This window comes from Episyrphus balteatus, chromosome 3, assembly GCF_945859705.1.
Source record: "Episyrphus balteatus chromosome 3, idEpiBalt1.1, whole genome shotgun sequence".
In the NCBI taxonomy this organism is placed as follows: Eukaryota; Metazoa; Arthropoda; class Insecta; order Diptera; family Syrphidae; genus Episyrphus; species Episyrphus balteatus.
Window position 1 is genome coordinate 50891514 of NC_079136.1, and position 8544 is coordinate 50900057.

Below are 8544 nucleotides of genomic sequence, written 5' to 3' on the forward strand. Positions count from 1 at the left end.
CATGCAATGAAAATTTGTTTAGATAACACTGACCATTCGACGAAAATAGACAAAAAAAAACACTCTTCTGAGCTCACTACCTTTAAAACGATAAGTGTTACTAAAGCATATCTTCAGTTTTTTTGAGTTAAAACTTAATGTCAAAAACCGCAGTTTTTTAATTTTGATCAAATCAAAATTTGTTTTTTCTTTTTGAAAAACTGCTTTAACAAAATACAAAAAAAGGTAGTTATATAAAGGAGCATATTATCTACCAGTTTTTCAAAGAAGACTTTTCGATAGGACTCATCGTTTAAGAGTAATACCTAGGACAAAAACCGTTATTTTCGACATTTGACACATTTTAAAACCACGACATCTTCTAAACGACACAAAATTTTTTTAGGGAATTCCAAGACCTACAAGTCATCGATATATTTTTTTTTTAATAGATTCTCCCGTTTCAAAATTATATATGAAAAACCAAAATTTAAGACATTAAAACTTGAACTTTTTATGCACACATGGGAGTTTTGGGGGACTTTTGACATTTTACTTTGATCGACATTAAAATGGTACAGAACCAATTTTCTCTTTGTTCTATGCAAATTATTTCTAGTTTGAATGTCTATTTTAACCGGACTAAAGATTAATCTTCCAATAATAGTTGTATGATCCCGTAAAACACATTTTCTCTTCAGTCAGTGCATTTAGAGTCTATCTCAAAGGTTTATGAACCCGAAATGATTAAACAATTTTGTTTTTTTTTTTGTAGAGTCATAATGATCTGCATTTTATGACTTGGGATAATGAAATAACTTATCTAATGTTTTGGTATCAGTTTTCTCTAATAGAATTATTTTCTGACTTTTTCATGAATGACTCGGCAGATTTTGATGAATTTTTTTCTAAAAAGACTTTAAATTGTTTAATCATTATTATTTGCAAAAAAAAAATGCAAGGTTTCCGAATATTTTTCAATCGTCAACTCAGCATGGGTTTATTATTCTTGTCAGAAAATACTTGAAAAAAAAGTTGAGTTCTTATTGCCGTTAAACTCTATCGATCGTTTGCTTTAATAGCATGATGTAGGAACATATGTAAGGTTTTTCTAGCACAATATCCACGGGGTTCTGATGACTTTCCTCTTTGTAAAGTGAGGGCAATCTTTTCTTCATTTAGGTGCTCGATGGAATTTGCCTCAAAATTAATACTTTTGGTTTCGATTTGAAATATTCTTTTGAACCGTTCATTTCAAATTGTATTAGATGAATTCAAATCACTAAAATTAATGCTGTGTTCCACAAGGATCAGTATTATCACCCACCTTTTTTTTCTTGTTTTCTTTAATGACCTTTCAGGAATAGCATTTTAATCCTCTTCATTGATTTTTTCCATGCAAATGATAAAAAGTGCTGCTGCGACTCTTTCAACTCTTCAGTTTTATCCTGCGATAACCCAGGCTTACGAGTCATGGTACGCAAACACAAATAAAAGCTTCTAGTTCCACGCTCTTGCCTAAGATGTACATGTTACATGGTTCGGGATTTTTTTACTTTCGCTTATGATAAACCAGATTTTCGGGACAAGACTGAGACGAGACTGAGACGAGACTGAGACGAATTTTCAATTTTTGGAAGTACTACCTACCTACTAGGTACTACTAAACAGGGAAAAAGACCACCTAAGAACAAGCTGATTTGTGCATGTTTTTCTTCCAAGATGACTTCCGTCTTAAACTAGGCGGAAATCCAGAATATTTAAAAAACCGGATTTTATAATTTTTTTTTTATATAACTCTTGTTGTGAACAAATGAATTGAATATTTTTGTATACTTATTAGAGGATGCAAAAATTATTGTTAATGTCCACAAATGCTTTTTTTTTCTTTTACTGAAGTTTTATTAATCTTTTGTTATATAAATATACTTGTTAAACAAGAACTTTATATAGTGCGTTTTAATGTTTTAGTGGTTTTTACATAATCTTTAATCAGCACATTCGAGGTACAATAATAATAATAAAAAACATGTTTACGTAAAAAGAATTTTTGTAAGAAAATTTTGATTTTTTTAAAACGAAAAATGGTTTTATTAGAATATCGTTGATAGCGATTTAATTTTTGTTATTTTATTTCCAAAGTATGACTATGTCATTCACAGTTTTTCAAAATAGAATGAAAATCCCAAATGGGATTTGTTAAAAAATTCAGGTATGTAGGAATGTTGATGCCAAAAATTTCCAAAAATAATAATGCTGTGATGTATTTTGTTCTTTGCACTGAACTATTATTTTAATTTTATTTTTGCAAAAAAAAATTAAACAGTGTACAAAAACAACCAATTCTGAGTAGCTTCAACGCTTTTTCTTTCTATGAATAAAAAATAATTTTGTATGATAAATAAAATACCAAAACCTAAATTTTGTTCGTCAAGGTCTCCGCAATTACAATCTGTTGTTATCAAAATTGTTTTCAATGTGGAACGAAAAATATGTTTTTCTCTTGAAATTTCATATCAACGTAATCCACTGCCGGTCGGTCAGAAAAAAAGGTTCATCACATAAATGAAAAAGAATTGAATTTTTCAACTACAAAATCTTAAGAAAAACATTTTACTAATGCACAAAATTTTTCATTGAACAACAATTTGTACTTCAATTTTCATTATTATTTTTTTTTTTTTTCGTTAAAAATTTGTACTCCATGTCGAGTCTTCCCGTATATCGATCAAATTTGTCTAAAATTTATATGGAAATTGTTCTTAAAATCTACAAAATAACTTTAAGCTTTGAGCTGCAAGAGCAAGTACGTGCAACCCAGTTGTGCATTTTATTTTTTCTTCGGAACTAAAGTACTTGGAATTTGCTCCACTAAAAACCTCGCCAGTAATCTATGTAATTTTGAACCCAAACTTACTTTAAAGTAGATGAACTTATTATTGACAAGTTAAAATAAGCCCTTTTTAAAAAACATTTCAAAAAAGAATATTATATATTTACCTTTATCATAGTTTTTCATCTACTTCTTTCTGATTTATAGTTAAGCGAAAAGACATGCTTTGAAGCTACATTCACAAAAGGTTTTCGTAAAGGTTATTTTAAGAGAAAAAAGCTCTTCTTTATAGTTAACAATGTGAACGTTTTCTATTGACTGGAAATTTATGTTTTTGCTGTAATATATAAAATTTTTAAATATTAAATTGAAAGTCAATATTAAAAATCCTTGATGCAAAAGGGGCAAATTCTAAAAATTTTGCTTTAAATACAAAAAAAAAAACATTAAAACTTGTCATTTATTCTCTTACAATAAGTTTTTTATTTCTCTATAATTTTGCAAAAATTATAAACTTATGTACAATAATTATATTAAAACTAAATATTCTGAACAAAAAAATCTATTTTCTGTCCAAAAGTTGCAAAACAAAAATTAACTTGTCCATTGAGGACAATATATTTTTAACACTTTACAAGGTTTTTTCTTACCACTTCTGCATTGTCTTTACACTTTTCTAGTGGTCACGAAATTTCTTTTACACGTTAAAACCATAAATACAAATTTACATACAATTGAGATTTTATAAGAAAATCGCATTGTTGAAAACATTATATTTTGAAAATAAAGTTAAAAACACCATTTTTGATTTTTGAAAACAAGAAAAATCAGAATGTGCCTCTTTTGTGCTGTAAGAATGAAATTGGAAATAATTGATTTAACTTCACTTGGTACAAAGTAAAATAACTTATTAACTAAATACAAAAATATACAACATTTTACCCTAAAGCCGTTCCACCCGCAGATAAATACCACCCTCACTACACAACAAAGTGTGTTTCTTATTGAATGTTAATGGATTCGGTGTCTTATCGCAATAATGGAATCTATAATTTCTCAACAATGTAACCAATCCAATATAAGTTTGCATTTTTCCAAATCTCAAGCCAATACAATGTCTTGGTCCATCACCAAATGGCAACCATGTCAATGGATGACGACTTTGAATTTCGTCAGCATCAAATCGCTCAGGATCGTATCTATCTGGATCGGGATAAATTTCTGGATCATGATGAATAGCATCAGCTGGAATAAATACCATTGTTCCTTTAGGAATTGTGTATTTTGGATTTGAAGTTGGATAATCTTCAATTGCTCGACGAACTAAGTTCGTAACTAAAGGATACTTCCGAAGTGTTTCTATAAGAAGGATAAACTATTTATTAAATTGATTCAAGATAAAAATAAAGACTTTTATACCTTTTACAACTTTTTCCATATATGTCATTGAAATCATAGCATCATAACTAAACACTCCATTATTCTTCTCAATGCAAGTATTAATTTCATCTCTCAATTTATTCTGAATATCTTGATTCAATGCCAATTCGAATAGCGTAAATCCAATAGTTGTCGAAGAAGTCTCAAAACCAGCCAAAAAGAACATGAAAGTTTGTGCTGCCATCTCCTCAATCGACAAACCAGCACCATCATTCTTCAATTCAATCAGAAGATTCAAGAAATCATTACGTTCAACGGAATTTTTCTTCCGATACTCGACAGTTTCCCGCACAACACGAATGAAAAATTCATGAATATCATCGTGAATTTGACGCATTCGCAATTGCCTAGCCAATTTCGGGAAACTGAATATGAATCCATTGACCATTTTTGAATGACGTTTAAGTGTCGAAGCGTTAGCACCCATTCGACGGAATTCCGCATTTGGATCGTTCAAACTGTTGCAATCAATTCCAAAAGCACAAGTTCCAATAACATCGACAGTAAAACGAGCTAAAATATCCTTCATTTCGATAATGGAGTCTTCTTGGGCCATTTGGTCAAATTTCTGTAAAAGTTTTTCACCAACCGAAACGACAGTTGGGAACATAAACTTCATTCTACCCGATGTAAAAGTTGGTGAGAGTTTATTCCTCAACTGTCTCCATTTGGCTCCATCTAATCCCAACAAATTAGCAGTCAAAGGATCGTCTTTTTCATTGTGAAACATTCCACGATCGGTAAAATTGTTGAAATCCTTGATGAGAACGTCACGAATCAAGTCAAGATCATAAAGGATCACAGCAGGACTCAAAAAGAAGAAGAATCCTCCAAATGGGCCAGTTCCTTTGTATTTGTGATAGTTTTCACTTGTAATATCTCGCATGTGTTTCAACTTTGGATGTTCTTTAAGATTGCCAGCTGGGAAATTAGGCTCATCATGTGGAATTCCGCGACGTTTCCAATACGAAAGACGTTGTTTGAAGTAATAATACCCCAAAGAGACTACCGCTATTAAGAGATAGAATACACAAGCAAAGAAGCCCATGATCAAAAAATACTGATATTCTTAGGCACAAACGTTTAACTTCTAAGCTCTAGAGAGCAATAAGTTAAAAAATTAAACATGCAAAGCTATTTATATGGAGGCATGTTAAATCAAAAAAAAAGTATTCAAATAGTCAAGAGCTTGATAAGAATAAGAGAACTAAAAAGCTTTTTATCAATTTGATCAGTATTATAGTCAGCATAATCTGGTATAGAAAAAAGAGCGATATGATAAAGATTTGTTATTTTTTTCGCTCTTTAAACAACTTGAACCTTATGACTAAACTAAAGTGATATGAATCAGAATGAAATTTCAATATTTTGGGAATGATATTGTTATTTTTACTGTCATAGTCTGATAATAATATAGTAGATATCTTTCTGTTAGGCAATGATTTATTCATTTTTGTTTGATAAACAAAAAAAATAAACTAGTTTAACTAAGAGATAACAATAAACAATTCTCTTTAATAACTTAACTGTGTTAGATTTAGGCAATAAAGAGATAAGTTTATTATTAAAATGTTTTGACTAAACGCAAAATGATAGTGGATCTTAAATTTCAATTTAATTAATTTTGTTTGTTTAACTTGATAAGAGTTAAAATTTCTTATTTTCAGTTATCAGGGTAGCAGAAGAGAAAGCAGGCGCAATAAAAATGTATACAAAACCGGTGAGCAAATTTAGAATTTCAGTTTGTATCATACAAAAGGAATTTGACGATTCATGTTGTTGTTTGATTAAAATTTAAAAAAGATAAAATTGAGTAACAATCACTGGCGTACGTTGAGTCGCCGGGGCCCGGGGGTAAGACTAAACATTGGGGCCCCTTTGATATTTGGGGGAACCTTAGTTACAAAAAAAAATTACGTATACGCCATACGTTTTTTTTTTGTATGGCTTATTTATTTTTAGGTTTATTTTAATGTTTTAATATGTTCGTAATGCACTTTGCTATACTTACTTAAAATGTCTCTCATAAAAGTAGTAAACACTTGTACTAGGGGCCCCCAAAATTAAATATTTAGAGACCCCTAAAATAAAATTTTTTAGCTTAGAATTGATAGTTCTTGGGGCCTGTGTTCTGAAGTAATAAATACATATTTTATTTTCCATCATCAGGAATAATTTTTTTTATTTTGGGGCCTCTGAAAAATTATTTTTAGAGCCCCAAAATTAAGTGCTTAGAGATCCCTAAAATATAATACAATTTTTTTGGAGCCAAGAATTAATAGGTATTGGGGCCTCTGTTCTGAAGTAATATTTGGAATACCACCAATAACGTAATGTTTTTATTTTGGGCCCTGATGTATTTATGTTGGGCCCCCTGAATTTATATTTAATTTTCCATTTGATTGTTTTGAACCACTTTTGAGGATCCTCAAATAATATTTTTTTGCTTTTTTGGGGCCCCTAATGTATTATTTGTGGTGGCAAATATTTTTCAAGTAAAATTTTTTGGGGCCATATGATAAAATTATAATTTTTCTTTTAAAAAAGCAGTTTATTTTTTTTGGGGCCCCTGGGGTAACTTTTTTTTTAAATCAATATACATATATTGTGTGGCTACCAATGCATTATACATTACACTGAATGACATAATTTGTCTCCCTGGTTACTTCGTAACTCAATTTATACTAACAGTTTTCTTCTCTGCATTGTTTCCAGTGGGGGCCCTGGGGTCGGTCAGGGGCCCCGGGGTACCGCCCCGCTTGCCCCAAAGGAGTGTACGCCCCTGGTAACAATACGAAAAACTGGGGTTTTTATTTTTGGAAGAATTAATAGAACTTTAACAAAATTAAGAACACACAATCTAAATCAAAAAATTTTTCTCCAACCCTATTCCAAAAATACTCTCTTTAACCTGTTCGTAATGTTTAACCGATTTTGATTAAATAAAATGCGTGTACTCCCAAATTGGGTCCTACTATTGAAATTTAAAAAAAAAATATTTTTTTAAAACATTATTAACGGCACCTGTCATTGAACCGTTTTCTTGACTTTTCAACGAATTTTTAATAATACACGCTTGAGTAAGCTGGAAAATGTTTAAAAATTTTGTTTGTTTTTTAACAGGTTGATAATTTTTTTTTTAAATTTTTGTTTAAATGCGTCGAATAGTAATTTCTGAAGAAGAAGACTAGCTTTCCAATTTTTTTTTTTTAGTGTCTAAAAACTTTCATCTATACAAAACTATAACAAAATAACCTTTCTAAGCATAAAATATTCAAATAGACTTTTTCTATTTTACATAATGTAATTGCCTGTTCATTTAATATCATAGGGCCCAACCTAGTTGATAAGCACCTTTGGAACTACACCCTAATTTACAGGAAACGACTCAGATACATTTTTTACTTCCTCTAACAAACTTATATAATTATGAAAAATACGAAAAATTTCAAACGGTCAACATGTTAAGCTGGGTAGTAGATGAGTAGTTTTTTTGAGATATAGAGATTCAAAAATCACAAGAAACCGTAATTGATTTAAAACTGATTCAATCACTGAAAGATACTGAAAATTTTGGTGAACTGTCCGTTATCGTAGAAGCTTATAATTTGGCCCATTGATTGGTCAAGAAAAAAGTCAATAATTTCAGATTTTCTATTTAAGTAACCACCCTTTTTGGCTGAATTATCATCAAATATACTTCTGATTATAATAGAATCTTTAAACTTGAATGGTGGAGCTGGATGCTTATACAAAGGAAAAATTCGACTCTAAAAATCGTTAATTTAAAAAAAATGCCCAATAATCATTAATATTTAATCGATAAAATCTTTTTTTCTTCCAAATTTGATTTGTACTAGAAGATAAAGGAGAATAGACAAGTTTGTATGGAACTTGGACGTTTCGCGGCCAGGAATGAATTTGTTATTTTTTGATGCAATTAAGGCTAACATATATATTGTGCAGAAGTTTTATCCTTGTAACGTAGTTCAAAAACGGATAAAATGCATTTTTACATTCAACACTTAACATAGATTGTCTCAATGTTATAACTAAATTGTGTATTTTAAGTGCAAAATATGATACTCTGTCATTTTCCTTGAGTCTGAAGACCTTTATCTTGAATATCTAACCACTAGAACGCAAACTATAAGCACTTTAAAAAAAAAAAAAAACAATTTCAAGCCTATTTTTAGAGTTTTGTTGTTCAATTTTTTGTTAGTTTGAAAACTATCGAACAAAATCTTGAAGTGGTTATCTAAAAAATCTTATATTATGAATTCTATCGTTCG

At 30.0% G+C, this 8544-nt stretch overlaps 1 protein-coding gene across 1 annotated transcript; it reads right to left on the reverse strand.

Annotated features, from left to right (window-relative positions):
- Nucleotides 1–3319: 3319 nt before the first annotated feature.
- Nucleotides 3320–5372, reverse strand: LOC129916711 (probable cytochrome P450 6a20). Its single transcript, XM_055996818.1, has 2 exons — nt 4232–5372; nt 3320–4171 (listed from the first exon to the last, which is right to left on the reverse strand). Exons 1-2 carry the CDS (start codon nt 5298–5300, stop codon nt 3756–3758), a joined length of 1485 nt encoding a protein of 494 aa, XP_055852793.1. The 5' UTR covers nt 5301–5372; the 3' UTR covers nt 3320–3755.
- Between the last annotated feature and the right edge of the window lie 3172 nt (nt 5373–8544).